The 14848-nt window shown below is 41.0% G+C and overlaps 2 protein-coding genes across 3 annotated transcripts; one reads left to right on the plus strand and one right to left on the minus strand.

The window, feature by feature from the left end:
- Positions 1-5170: 5170 nt before the first annotated feature.
- On the minus strand, positions 5171-6569 carry vcpkmt (valosin containing protein lysine (K) methyltransferase). Its single transcript, XM_029461462.1, has 5 exons — positions 6275-6569; positions 5998-6111; positions 5820-5892; positions 5570-5689; positions 5171-5445 (listed from the first exon to the last, which is right to left on the minus strand). Exons 1-5 carry the CDS (start codon positions 6529-6531, stop codon positions 5341-5343), a joined length of 669 nt encoding a protein of 222 aa, XP_029317322.1. The 5' UTR covers positions 6532-6569; the 3' UTR covers positions 5171-5340.
- A 978-nt stretch (positions 6570-7547) lies between these two features.
- msh4 (mutS homolog 4) lies at positions 7548-14736 on the plus strand. 2 transcript variants are annotated; one of them, XM_029461460.1, is made up of 20 exons: positions 7548-7922; positions 8138-8311; positions 8393-8556; positions 8652-8783; positions 9410-9525; positions 9623-9796; positions 9896-10068; positions 10151-10218; positions 10329-10403; positions 10559-10623; positions 10708-10877; positions 11280-11416; positions 11601-11704; positions 12235-12359; positions 12936-13136; positions 13248-13366; positions 13465-13593; positions 13796-13970; positions 14051-14139; positions 14420-14736. In XM_029461460.1, exons 1-20 carry the CDS (start codon positions 7721-7723, stop codon positions 14615-14617), a joined length of 2790 nt encoding a protein of 929 aa, XP_029317320.1. In that variant the 5' UTR covers positions 7548-7720; the 3' UTR covers positions 14618-14736. The 2 variants fall into 2 exon arrangements, with proteins under 2 accessions (XP_029317320.1, XP_029317321.1); XM_029461461.1 differs by having other exon boundaries at positions 8673-8783.
- The last annotated feature ends 112 nt before the right edge of the window (positions 14737-14848 follow it).

The following is a 14848-nucleotide window of genomic DNA, read 5'->3' on the forward strand; positions in this document are numbered from 1 at the left end:
TGCCTTTAGACGCATATTCTTTTGCACATTGGTGAACACCATAATTAAAGCGGTTTATTTATCTGCCAAATGGCAGCAGGGAACACCTACTCTAAGACACAGCTCACACAGCGTGGTTCAGTGGCTGCTTATCCTCAAGGACAGTAAAACAGCCTCTTTGGTTATGAAACTTCTCTCTCTCTGTCCTCTGGTTAAGTCATCTACACCTTCAATCGGTTGCCTCTTTGAGTGAGCTCTTGAATAATGAACTCACGCAGAGCTCGGTGTAAAACAATTTCCGGAAGTCGCTGAAAGTTGTTTCAAGTTTCCTGCTGAGGTTAATGCTCTTGAATGCCACGCTACGTTGCAAACCCCTGGTTGCCTTTACACAGACGCACTCTTTTCTGTTTATATAATAGGTGTGACCTGAGTTTGTTTTGATTGTGTGTCGGTGTAGGTTTTTACTCATTAACAATCTAATAATGGTTGTGGTTTTAATAGGAGCTATGTTGTCTTATGGGCCACCTTCATAAGGTTGAAAATGTGAGGCTGCGAAGTCCAAGGTGCACTTTGGGCATTGGTCCAAAACACATTCCACTCATATCTGCAACTGAAGGTTACTTGCTGTGGTGAAATTACAAACTCAGAGAACCAGACAAGTATTATGAAGAGCTGGAGGTCCACACAACATAACCAATTTGTTTTTTAATGGATAGACAAAGTGCTCATACAAGCATTTACATCATTTAAGCCACTAACCATACAGTATAGTTGTTTTGGCTTAGTCTCACTAGCCTATAATCATGTTGGTTTTTCCACTTTAAAAACCATCCAATCTAAGTCCCATTACATTTTTTAAGCCTCAGGGCTTCTATTTATATTCCATTATGTGAAAACCCAAAATTTGTCCACATGGTTCCTCTTGAGAATTGCAGGATGTTTGACACAGCTGTGTGAGAGTGTGAACCAGTTTGTCCCTGGACTCGTATGCTGTGTTATTCCAGCTGTAACATACCGAGAGTAAAGAGGATTGTAGATAAGTGTTAACCGTCTTGCTTTCAGATGTAAGCAATGCTACAGTATAGGAAAGGTGGGAGGGGGGGCGACAGGCATTATAGATGTTGCTGCAGCTTGAGGTCTCTTGGCTGCCAAGAACAGAAAGAGCATCTGTCTCTGAAACAAAATTATATTAATTGGATAGTTTTGAGATTATTCTTACACAGAGCATTGACCTTTGCCATGTGGTATCTGTAATTTGGCTTTACATAACCTCCAACACAGAAACACAGAAGTGTGATTTTAATACCAAAGTGCACAGTAACATGGACAGGGGTCATTCACCCAGCAGCAGTACCCACCAGCCACACATGTATGTACAGCCTCTACACACTGACTGACAGCATGATGAAGATTCATGCAAAGCAACCTCGAAGGCCTGCTTCAGCAGCTTGCCACCACACTGCCACGCGCCATGACTGACTACATCTGTATGTCTGACAGGATCGCTGTAATTACAGAGGAGACAGTGTTTTGAGTGACACTGCGTCTGGATTAGACAACAGTTTGGGCTTGGGAGGAAATATCAGATCTAAGGCAAGTCAGGCGCTGCTGCTCACACACAGTCCTGATTCAGACTACTGAGTGGTAATGACTCAGGGAAACGCTACACACACACACACACACACACACACACACACACACACACACACACACACACACACACACACACACACACACACACATATGCTGCACCCTCCCTTCTGCAGTTCTCCCCTCAGTGCTGGGCCGCCACACATCCTAATGATGACAAATACATCATAGCACTAGAATGCCGTAGGGACAGCAGTCACAGGCAAGTCTCCGCATAACCTGTGGTATTTCAAGCAAGAGATCAATACACTTTTACTGATATCATGTTCCCTCTATATATATATATATATATATATATATATATATCACTAACATTATACACAAAGTTTATTACAACAGATTTAAACCTAACACTGCCTACAAAGATTAAAGTTAAAAATGCTTAACTTCCATATCACTGGTATGTCATAGTGCTAATATTGCTGTATTGGCACGTATGGAAGAAGGGGGCAAGTGTGCATAATATTCTCACTGTCCCCTCTCAACTGCAGCATAGCTGTCTTAACAGCATCCCCACCCTCCTCCTGTTCCCCCTCCGGGTGGGGGGGGTTGAGTTGAGTCAGCATTGTGTTTCTATAAGCTAGTTGTCCCGTCGGGCTTTGCTTCACTGGCACCGTACCACCTCTTGCTTTCAAATCCACTGACCAACAGTGCCACAGATTATTAGCGTTGTTGCATCTCATTATTGGAGACGCTGCAAAACTAATCACATGCTCTATTTTGGAATGGAGCTCTTTGTGGAGCATAAAGTTCAGAAGGCCCAGATTGTCATTTGAAAGGTGATCTGGTATAGTGTGTGTGTGTGTGGGGGGGGGGCATCTTTTGGCGGATCAGAGGAGTCCCACATTTATGCAGCCTTCTATTTTTAATCAGCCCAATTTGATGTCTATTCTTGAGCCACTCCCTAATAGTTAGCAAGAAAATGAGTCTTCCTTTCTGGAACAGTGTCTCTTGGCTCCAGGCAGCGTGATGATGGTGACACAAAGGATCTTCTGTGTCACTTGGCTGTGATGCAGCCGAGTGGTGCACACACCACACAGGCTGCACGGAGTCAGACTCTCCTCCACCCATCTGCTTTGGAGGGGCGCTGCACTGCTCCCTCATGTTTTCTTGTTTTAGAAGAACTAGGGGGGATGCGGGTGCATTACGGAGGCCATGCAGATGTTTTTCACTTTTGTGTGTAGAAAGTACAGATAATACCTGGAGTTGAATTTCACATGAATCTCAAAGATAACAGTAAGACTAATCACTCACTAAAAGACAAAACAACCACAATGAATCATGCCATAAGTAATAAACTGCCTCACTATGTGGTTTATTCAGCTATTTATGAGGACTTGAACTGTGTTGTTCTTACTGCAGGTTTTCCACACAGGTAAGAGGTATTTCTACAAATAGCTCCATCTGTTGGCAGAAAATGCCCCCATTCTGTCTTGGTGCATGCAGCACGAACGCCACATGTTCAGTAATGAATTATTACAGCCACCGGTATCAATTGTAATGTGTATATGATAACAGATTAGAGAAACCACTGCTTCACTGTGGGCTGTCCTCATTTAGCCTCCTGTATTCCCCTGTAGTGCTAGCCTAATTAGCCAACCACAAGAAGAATATAACTACATTATTTTTGGTTAACATTTAGAAAGAAGAGAGCACTGGAGAGACTGGAAAATAGATTCTAAATGACTTGACTGGAAGGGCTTTGGGTGGGCAGGAGGATGAAATGATGACACACAATAGTGGAGCTCCCCTCTAATCTTCCCAATAACCCCTCTGGGTCCTGTCCCTGCCACACTGGGGGGACATGGACTTAATAACAGCTGTGAGTCAAATTAATTAGCTGAACATATCCTGGTCTGATTGTTTCAGTCCAGCTGCCCGGGCAGAAGTGAGAGGGCAGAGCAGGGCCATAGGGAGAGATTATGTTAAATAATCTGATGTAGTAATTTTAGTAACTGTAAAAAAGGTTATTAATCTCACTCTATCCCTCTTGTGTTAGGCCATATCATCGACCAATGCCAACAGGGATCCAGGGGTGTGATTGTTAAACTATGATTCAACCCACTATACCGGTCTTTCACCACCATACACACATTTCACAATCTGTTGGGATATTGGTTGATAATGAATCTTGTTGTATTTGTACATGTTTTCAGATGAGCAAGCAGTTCATAATGTTGTATTTAAACAATAATTAGGCGTTAATTAACTCTAAACACAAAGCTAATGCATCTGCTGAACGTTGGATTATGAAGAGTTGTTTAAATAAAAAATCTAATCATTAAATTGAGGAATATTTATGGCTCTGAGGCACTGTGCCTTCACAGATGTTCCTGCCGTACAGTATCAGCAGATTTCAGGCAAGCAGGTTAGCTTTGCACTCCTGGATCCCTATAGAGACATATTAGGACGAGCATTATTAATACATAATACATGAGGCTCCCATTGCATTCTTATATAAAGTGATTTGAGTATTTAATGGGACCTTCAGTGTTAACCCCACCCTGTCAACTTCAGCATTAACATTTTTATTTGGTTTGAGTGTTGGAGGCCATCCTGCTCATTACACTACAGCTCCACTGTGTAAACAGAGAGCAGCATGAAAGGCTGTGAGGGGCCCCTGCATGCCTGTGGGAGTGCGGGGCGTACTTCATGGTTTATGCTTGAAAAAGAACCATAATCTTCCAGCTAATCTGGGGCTCGGGGTGGAATTCCCCTCGCATGGAGGGTAAAATCTTTTTAGGAGAGCTGGCATATCCTAGGTTGGGCTCAGTTTCAAAAACTGGGTCAACTACATAAACATATTAATGTAGTAATTGTCTTCACAACTTAAAATAATATATTTTTTCAAGATAACCAGCTTTGCCCTAAAGATTAATGATTGAATTGCCGTTTAATTGCACAGATTTAACATTTACTCAGTTAAATACTTTTTATTTAAGCAACTATCGCCCCCTAGTGCTCCAAATGGGCAATGTCTGAATTGACATACCTCATTCACAGTTCAGAGAAATCCTGTAAAATACGGAGAAAACTGGTCAGACTGCAATTTATGGCAGTGAGTAGACAGCTCAATTCTGGATGAAGGTCAACAATTTCAATCTAATACGCGACTGTGGGTATTATCCTAATGTAATAACCCGCTACAATGTATATTTAACACATCAGAAAAAAGGGCAGTGCTCAAGAGCAAAAGCATAGTAAGTCTCATGTCTGTAGTTTACTGAGCTTTAAACTTGAACTTTCACTATGTTTTGCATAAAATAAAGAATCACCACATTTTCGAGACTAATCCTCAAACATCCAAATGAACACCAAGACATATTGCAGTCCCTTCCTGGTCTATTTGTGACCCCTTCTAGCCTAAACAACTCATTCTCATCAAAGATAAGAACAGGCCTGTCTGTGCTTGCACATGTCTGCCATCTACCTTCAAAGCCCTACAATTACACAGACCAATGAAACTGCTGATATTATCGAAACTTGGTTTATAGTGTATGAAAATAGTTTTCTTTACTCCAGTCATTATATCAGGACAGTGTTTAGTGATATCAGAAACATATTTTTATTTTTAAAAAAAACATTTAAAAGAGTGCAGAAATGAAGATACATTTAATATTATACACATACCAGTACATACTTTCAATCTGATTTCCATGTGGTTTTGGGGATGACACTGATTACTATACACACAAATGTTTCTACACAATCTTAGACTTTTCTGCAGATGTGCAGGATGTGGATGTCTGGACTACTAAACTCTGGGTCTTGCTTGGCTGACGGGATCTCCTCACAGTTGAAGTTTTGTTGCAGCAACTAAAAGACAACACAAAAGACCAAACATAACTGACTGAGCGGTGATTACATACATCTCAGCTTCTGAATATGTATTTACCTACTTATTAACGTTTACAACTGGAACACACGGTTGGGCTCTCACCTCAAAAAACCTCCTCTCCACGTTTGGGTTGACGCCCTCTGTGCGTTGCTCATAGCAGCAAATAATGCAGGTCTCTGGTCCAGAGAGCAGCTTCAAGCTCTCAACCAGAGGAACAATAGACTGTGGAAATTAATAATAGTCAAAGACAAATAAAGTGCTACACTTGTTTGTTCTGTTTTGCAATGATGGTGATACAGCACAATTTTGCAAGGAGTCATGTTTGGATAGAAAAAAAACTATAGTAAATTACCTGCTCATAATAGATGCAATCTGCCATTAGGACATAATGTGGGAGAGGCCGGAAATCAGACACATCTTCACCCCTTTAAGGAGAGAAATCAAGCAATTAGGATTTGTCTTGCAATATGTTGAGAATGCAGCTTGAATATATGATTGAAATCCAAATTAAACGAAATATAAGTACAAACCATTTCAGTACCTTGGCAGTAACTGATCCACTACTGATAAGGGCCTGGTTTTCTTGAATGTTCACCCTCAGGAGGGTCTGCAGATCCTCCAGGTCTGTCACAGTAACTACAGCTCTATGGGATTTAATACATAGAAATTAAAACTCTTTTGGAATTCTGTATGTTACCAGTTTCAATCAATAAAAGGATATTAAGGCTGTTGTCTGCAACACGTTGGTTATTTAATATATAAACGAAGAAGTAACATTTAAACACACGAACTAAGCAGTCATCTCACCCCAGTGTTGCCGCCATCAGACCAACTACTCCTGTCCCAGCTCCTAACTCCACAACACTGCTGCCAGCCCAGACGTTCACTCCTGAGGACGGATCATAAAACTGTTTCGTCTCTAAATATTTTGCCAGGACGATGGCTGCATCCCAAACAACACAGCCAACATCTCCCAAGTAGCACTGCTTCACTTTCAGGGTACAACCATCGTTCTTCTCAATTTCTCTCACAAAATAATCACCATCATCGGTGTCAGCCGCCATGTTGGCAGGGGCAGGATCAGGTAGAGGACTTCCGGTTTAACTATTTTCAAAATAAAAGCGTAACCTCTATAAATCAGGGCAAGTGCACTGAATGAGCAGACAAGAAAACCACATTTCTGCGCAAGAACAAAATATTAGAGAAACGAAACTATTCATTCTGTAAACTATTGTATGTGGTAATGATTATTCTAGTAAAGTAAAAATCATGGCAGACCTTCAGCTGCATTGCTCAGCCTATTTGTCAAACACTCCTAAATTGTTACTCTTTGTTTCTTAGCTGCTTCCTCTTTCTGTTTAAGCTTTATGGTCCTCTTTACTCTTGTTAGTTCCTGTTCTTGACAATTCATGATTTTCTTAACCCTTTGGATAGCTGTTAACTTTACCCAGGCTCCTTTCTACCATTATTGTATACTGGCTAATTAACTAAGTAGGGTATTTCTGTCTACAATAAACATTGCACTGTGTACATTGATTAAGTTTGTTGGTAGTTTAAGGGTTACTTCAAAAATGTATACTGTTAAAGCTGTTACATTATGTTGTCAATTCATACACTCCAAAGAATAATCAACACCATTTCCATTTCCCTGTCTATATGACAGGGAAAGGGGTATGGTACATTTCAAGGGGTTATTCCTAATAAAGAATCTCCAAAAATGAATCAGGTTGTTTTTTTAAGATATAAGAATATGCAAATATGTAGCCATACAATTTCAATTAATAAAGAAAGAAATATCTACATCAGAATGTAGCCAAATAATAATGATAATAATAATAGAAAAAATAGGAATAATATTGGTGTCAGACTTCTTTAGGGAAACATAGTAAATGCATTTCTTATTTTTTTATAAATTTGAGACTCAAAATAACATTCAATTTCAATTAAAAAACAACTTAGAAGATGTGATTTATTTAAGAAATGTAGCCCTATGAATTTGACATTTCCCTTATAAGCCAATAATCAATCATTTAAAAATGTGACGTGACTGACATGCGCAGATGCTAGATGCTAAGATCTAACGTGATCGCGCGCAGACTTGGCAGTGCATTCGGTGTGGCGGGTTTTGGTAGCTTCCTATGGGACTTCTTTGCATCCCACACATGTTTTTACTACCATAAGTAACGAGTTTTACAGATGTATTAATGCGTTTGGTAATATACGTCAAATAACCTTCCTTTGCGAGGTTTTAAAATGTTTCGTAGCAGCACAGAGGAGCTAGGGGACACCTCAGAATGTGGACAGACATGGGGGGTGTCCCCAATGGACACTAGCGGACTAAATCAAACTACCTTGAACGGTCCCGCATCAGCTTCCTCCGGTTCATCCCACCAAGGTTTAGATGAAGGAAGTACGAGCTCGAGCAATGGTCCATCACTCCCCCGAATGGCCTCAGGTGATGTTGTGAATAACCGTAGTAGTTTAAGCTAGCACCAACATTAGCATATTTTACTTTTACTTAACAGTGGCTCACAAAATTATGTTAAAGACAATAAAATATAGGTAGAATATTTCTGATATTGCATTTATATAATAATTTGAATGTGGCTCTGGGCAGGGCACTGCAGTAATAACATAACATGGACCCTCTCATATTTTGTCTCGACTTAGATCAGTTCCATCACAGCTTCAGGTTAGCCAGGACCAATTCATCACTGCTTGCGGCTGTCTCGGACAGCTCCTCTCTCTGCAGCCGTGGAGGAACACCGAAACTCAAGAGGACCCCGGGATCTGCTGGGGCCCCTGGCACACACCCAGCACGGACACCACTGACTGATCTCTCTGGTACTTCAGCCCGAGATAATGTTTGAACATGTCAACATGGCTGAAGCTGTGTTTCTTATTCTGATGTATGTGTTTTTGCAGCAACCAGTTGCTCCACTGCGACCACAACCTCGGGTGCCTCTGTGATTGTGGCAGTGGTTGAAGGGCGCGGTTTGGCCAGGGGAGAGATTGGCATTGCCAGTCTCAACTTGAAATGCCCAGAGCTTATACTCTCGCAGTTTGCAGACACAGGGGTGTATGCCAAGGTAACACCATAAGCTATAACGTACGTGCTTCATTGGCTGTTAATCATGGCTACACTCAGCAGAGACTCTTAAAATAGAGGGAACTCCTGTCTCAGTCATATGTTACTCTTCTGAAGGTCATAACCAAGATTCACATCTTGGTGCCACTGGAAATACTGATGCCAGACACAGCCAGTGAGAAGGGGAAAGGGACAAAGCTGTTCAACCTCATCACAGAGAACTTCCCGGTACTAATGCAGAATAGTTGTTATGAGTCAACACACACAATCAAACAAATACCAATTTTTATAAGAAATACCCACTTTTAAAGCAGAAAGTTGTGCACCCTCACTCACTCTTGGTTGGCAATAGGCATGGGACGATGTCGAAATTTCATGTCACGATTATAATGCTGGCCAAAATAATTGAGATTCACGATATTATCCCGCCAATCATAACAATATGCTTACTGCAATCACTTAAACTTAAATGTATTAAGAAATGTTTTATTGCATCACAGATAGGACACACCTGTTTTTTTTTTACAATAAAACAATCTTAAATAAGGTAATCAAAATCATAAGGTACGGTTACAATAGTAATCGCGATATCGTGTGAGTCTCTTCTTTTTAAATGAAAATTTCTGTATTTTTTAGATTATTTTCCCCCTCCACCATGATAGCGAGCGATAAAGCTTTCTCAAGTCACTCGTGAGGATATTCACGATTACCCCGATGTTTTCTATAGTGATCCATAATCAAATCCTATCGTTCCATCTCTTATTTGGCGCTACTGTATGGTGGGTACCACCTAGTGACGTCTTGTTAACCTTTAGTGTGCTAATATTTGTATTTTATTATGGTTTCTTTATCAGGGTGTAGCTTTCACTGCTATCCAAAGGAAGTATTTTAATGAGAGGAAGGGACTGGAGTACATTCAGCAGCTGTGTGCTCCAGAATTTGGCACCGTCCTCATGGAAGTGCAAACTAAGTACGCCACTGAGTACAATAATGTGTAGAAACAGATGTACTGTAACACTATTTTAACTATTTTCTTTTTAAATGACCAAATATCATGATTTGTTCAGGTATTATTGTCTAGCAGCAGCAGCTGCTTTGCTGAAATATTTAGAGTTCATCCAGAACTCCATCTATGCTGCCAAGTCTCTCAAGGTGAGCTTTAAAGGAAGTGAACAGACAGCAATGATTGACTCAGCATCTGTCACTAACTTGGAGTTGGTGGTCAATAACAGAGACCACAGGTGAGAGGGCAAGACTATCACTGCATCATCTTTGTATGTGCTTTTATAATCCTGCACAGTAAGTGTTCAGTCTGTCTGTCTCTGCTTATCTGTGTGTAGGAGTGAGCATACTCTTTTAGGTGTACTTAACCACACTAAAACACCTGGTGGCGCTAGAAGGTTGCGCTCCAATATTCTGGAGCCTCTGATTGATGTGGACACCATCAACATACGCTTGGACACCATACAAGAGCTGCTGCAGGATGAGGAGCTCTTCTTTGGCCTGAAGAATGGTCAGCAATAAGCACAAACAGTTATTTATTCATATTGTGCATACTGAAATTGGGAGCATGACTGTTCTTTTGCATTCCTTAGCCATAGGTCATTTCCTTGACATTGACCAGCTGCTCTCTGTTCTTGTCCAAATCCCAAAGCAGGAAACGGTACAGTGCTTTGTGATTTAAATTGTTGAGCTAAATAAATGCACACAAGTGAAATATTGGTCTGTCTTTCCGTTTTTGTGCACTTTACAGTACTGTTGCTGTATTTACAGGTTCAGATTGCTGAAGCAAAAATTACACACGTCATTCAACTGAAACACACTCTGGACCTGGTGCCGCGGTTAAGGGTTTGTGAAATGTGTTCAAAATCACCCTATAGCCGTGTAGAGAACGAGAACAATAAGCTTTTTCTTCCACATAAGCATTGTACTAATTCTTATTTAGTTGGAATGCAAACAGTAAGTCCTTTTAAGCCTTTCTTTTCCATTCACTTTATGAACAGATGGTGTTGAAGAACTGCAACACAGCTCTGCTCAAGGCATACAGCACCTCACTGGAAGATAACAGGTACCAGGTTTTGTACCTACGTCCGATATAAACTTACTATCATGTACAACAGACTTCCACTCTATACATTTGTGTCCGCTTCAGGTTTGACATGATCCTAGAGCAGATCAAGACGGTGATAAATGAGGACACTGCGTACCTGAAGGGCAGCCTGAACATGCGCACCCAGAAGTGTTACGCTGTCCGTCCCAACATCAACGAGTTTCTTGACATTGCACGCAGAGCTTACACTGAGATAGTGGACGACATTGCAGGTGTGTTTTCTGCATCTTCAGTTATTATATTTTGCTTACAAATAGGACTGCAACTACCAATTATTTAAATTCTCGATTAATCTGCAGATTATTTTCTCGATTTATCGTTTGGTCTATAAAATGTCAGAAAACAGTGGAAAATGTCTTTAAATGTCTTGTTTTGTCAGTCCATAACCTACAATTCAGTATAATATGATATAAAACAGAAAAGCAGGAACTCTCCACATTCCAGTGGCTACAACAGTATAGTTTGTCATTTTCCATGAAGAATTACTTTTAACGATTATCCAAATAGCTTGGGGTTATTTTTCTGTCAATCAACTTATCATTGCAGCTTTACTTGCGATGTTAGTATATAGTATTTAAACAATCAAGCTTATTGAATGGCATTGTGTTGCACAGGGCTAGTGAACCAGATGGGGGAGAAATACGGTTTGCCAATGCGTACCAGCTTCAGCTCAGCTCGAGGTTTCTTCATTCAGATGAAGCTTGAAGGTGTGGTCTTTCCTGAAGGGAAACTCCCCCCGGAGTTTATCAAGGTATAGTCCACTAAAGGGAGGGACAGTGAGAACAATGAGACATAAAGACCAACTAAGAACAGAACAAATTAAAACTTGTCAACATTAGCTGTGAGGGAAGGAAGATAAATTGCCCCTATGTGGACGATAAGGTTTGATTCATTAAATGAACGCAATAGCTGGGCTTCAACATCTGCCCCCACAGGTCACCAAGCACAAGAACAACTACGGCTTCACTATTGCTGACCTGATGAAGATGAATGACCGCTGTGATGAGGCCCTGAGGGAGATCTTTCACATGTCTTATGTGTGAGGAGATCATGATCCTATGACTTGCAAACATGCACAGTAATGTATTGTAGACACTTATTACACTGTGCTGAATAATGAAAGAAATATAGATTTGTACAAGGGCTGCCCTCGACAAAAGAATTTATTCGGCAAGTAATTATAGGATTTCTTTCAGTAATTAGTTGATTTTCTATGGCTATTTTTTCATTCCACTGAGGAATATGATAATGCAGAAATGTGCCGAAGTTCAAGGTTATCTTTTAATATTATTTGATACCAGAGATGTGATTGTTATTGTACTAATGTACTTTAATCCCCAGATAAAAAGCCACTAAATAACTTCTTAGCTAACAAAGACCTTAACAACCAATTAGTCAACTCACTCATTTAAAGGCCCCCCTGCAAGTTTCTACATTTCACTACAAAGCATGTTCTCATCTTAATAGCTGATTAAGATCAATTTATTGTGTTCTGCTTTTCGTCCACCAGAGGGTACCGTTTGTTAGCTAACTTTCCTCCCCTGGAATATCTAACCTGTCTCCATACAGGGTGATATGTCAGCTGCTCAGCACCGTCCATGAGCACATTCACTGCCTTTACAAGCTCTCCGATGCCGTATCCATGCTGGACATGTTGCTGTCACTGGCCAACGCATGCACCACCTCAGACTATGGTAAGCATGAATCACTGTTGATTTCCAGTCAATCCAGTCAGTCAAAAAGAACCCTGAAGAAGTTTGATCTGTTTTAGGGAGTCCTGTGTGCTAAGAAGGCAGCACCCAGCCAACGTCACACATGACAGCTAGAAACTGCTTCACTGAGCTGGCAGCACTGCTGGCATCAGTTCTTTCTTTTTTTGTTGTTGTGGGGTCGTGGGCAGTACCAGCCCGATCAGCCACGTGGGTAGTGAGCACTGGGCCTCGTCTGTCTAAAAGCGTATCTCAATAGACATGTGCTGACTGCCTGCCCCCCTCTATCCCAGTCAGCTTGTACTCAGATTACCCTTGTTACATAAGTGTGCACTGGTGCGATGTATTTACCCAGACAAATCTCCCCAGCAGAGGAGCTAGCTGGTTGTAACCACTGCACGCTTCCCTCTCAAAAATCAGCTTTTATTATATTGTGACACAGCTTTTAGTTAAAGCAACTAGCAATTAATTATGTAAGAAGAAGAGTGTTATTATGTAAACAATATATTAACAAATAGAGGTATTTATGATTGTTCATTTTCTTTCTCCTGCGTCTGCCAGTGCGCCCAGAGTTCACAGACACACTGGCCATCAAGCAGGGTCGGCACCCCATTCTGGAGCGAATTGTTGGACAGCAGCCAGTATCGAACAATAGCTACATCTCCGAGGGAAGCAACTTTGTCATCATCACTGGACCCAACATGAGCGGCAAATCCACCTACCTCAAACAGGTGGCGCTGTGTCAGATCATGGCTCAGATAGGTCAGCAGCAAACCTTTCAGCCTCACATGAATTCGAAATGCATAGCTGCACAGTTCCAGGAATTGATTTGACTTGATTTCTGAGAAACGCCCTTTGCATTATTAATTCTAGGTTCTTTTGTCCCTGCTGAGTATTCCTCTTTTCGTGTTGCTGATCAGATTTTCACCAGAATTGGTGTGGATGATGATTTTGAAACCAACTCTTCCACCTTCATGTTGGAAATGAAGGAGGTTTGTTTTGTCTTTTTTAAACATTATGGCTATATAATAACATATATGAGGGAAACAAATCATTAAATTATGATTGACTGCTTATATACTCCCCAAAGATCTCTTACATAATCCACAACGTGAGTGACAGGTCCCTGATCATTGTAGACGAGTTGGGGCGTGGTACCAGTGCTGAGGAAGGCATCGGCATCTGTCACACAGTTTGTGAGTTCCTCCTTAGCCTCAAGGTAGAGTATGCACTCTTACAGTCTTGCGCTGACATTCCTTTCTCTAAAATGAAAACCAGATAAGTCTGATTCCTATTATTAATCGTATAACTTGTTATTGTCTATTGTGTTACACCTGCTGGGTCAACAGTAAAGAGGAGAGTCAATACAGGAATAGTGTGTGTTTAAATATTTAAGGTGTGTGTTTCCCTGCTATTTGCAGGCGTTCACTCTGTTTGCCACACACTATCTTGAGCTGTGCCAACTAGAATCTCTTTATCCCAACGTGGAGAACCAGCACATGGAGGTTCAACACACTCGCAGTGGTGACACCGGTGAAGAGCGTGTGGTGTACACATACTTGCTTAATCGAGGATGCTCTGAAGAAAGACACTATGGTACAGAGTCAGTGAAATCTCAATACAATCCTGTTGAAACTGGTCACGGTAAATTGTTACAGATGTTTTTGCTCTTCTAGGTCTGAGAGCAGCAGAAATGACTGCACTTCCTTCAAACATAATCCAAGACGCAAAGATAATTGCCTCAAAAGTTAGCCGGCAGCTTTTGGTATGGTTCATCCAAACATCTTTGGTGACTCAACCTGTTCTGTGTGCCTTTTATTTACAGTACATTTTAGCTTGTTCTTTTATAGAGTGTCCCACATTTGTGCAACAGTAAAACAAGCTTTAAGAAACCAATATTTGACCCTGAGAGACTAAAGAATGCGGTGCCCTAGCCTCACGTGGCAGACACCACAAATATTTGTGTGTCCCATAAATGTTCCTGCTTTATATCAGAGTGCTGAGTAAAGAGACAAAACCTATGGTGTGGTTTATTATTGCTCTAGGCCAAACATCACAGTGATCCGGAAACACAAAGACAGAGAGCTGTGTACCACCTGGCCACCCGCCTCCTGCAGACTGCCAGGAATTCCAGACTGGACCCCGACAGCTTGCGTATGTATCTAAAGGGCCTGAAGAAGCAATATGAGGCAGAGCTGCAGGCAGCAGGACAGCCAGCGTCCATTGACACAGAGGAGGAATGACTGATTCCTCCAGAGGCAGTGATACACTTAAAACATAATTAAGATCAGAGTTTGAGTATTATTTCTGGGTATATTGAGTTTAAATGTACTTATGTGTTATTAAATGTTATTACACTGTATTGTAATTCCAGTGGGTTTCTTTTCGTCCAGTCTATTAAAACAACAACAATAATAATCCACGTCGTCCACAACTCCCCTTAGCTGTTGTAAAATTACTGTAAATGTTATTTT

This window comes from Cottoperca gobio, chromosome 22 (assembly GCF_900634415.1).
Source record: "Cottoperca gobio chromosome 22, fCotGob3.1, whole genome shotgun sequence".
NCBI classification, from domain to species: domain Eukaryota; kingdom Metazoa; phylum Chordata; class Actinopteri; order Perciformes; family Bovichtidae; genus Cottoperca; species Cottoperca gobio.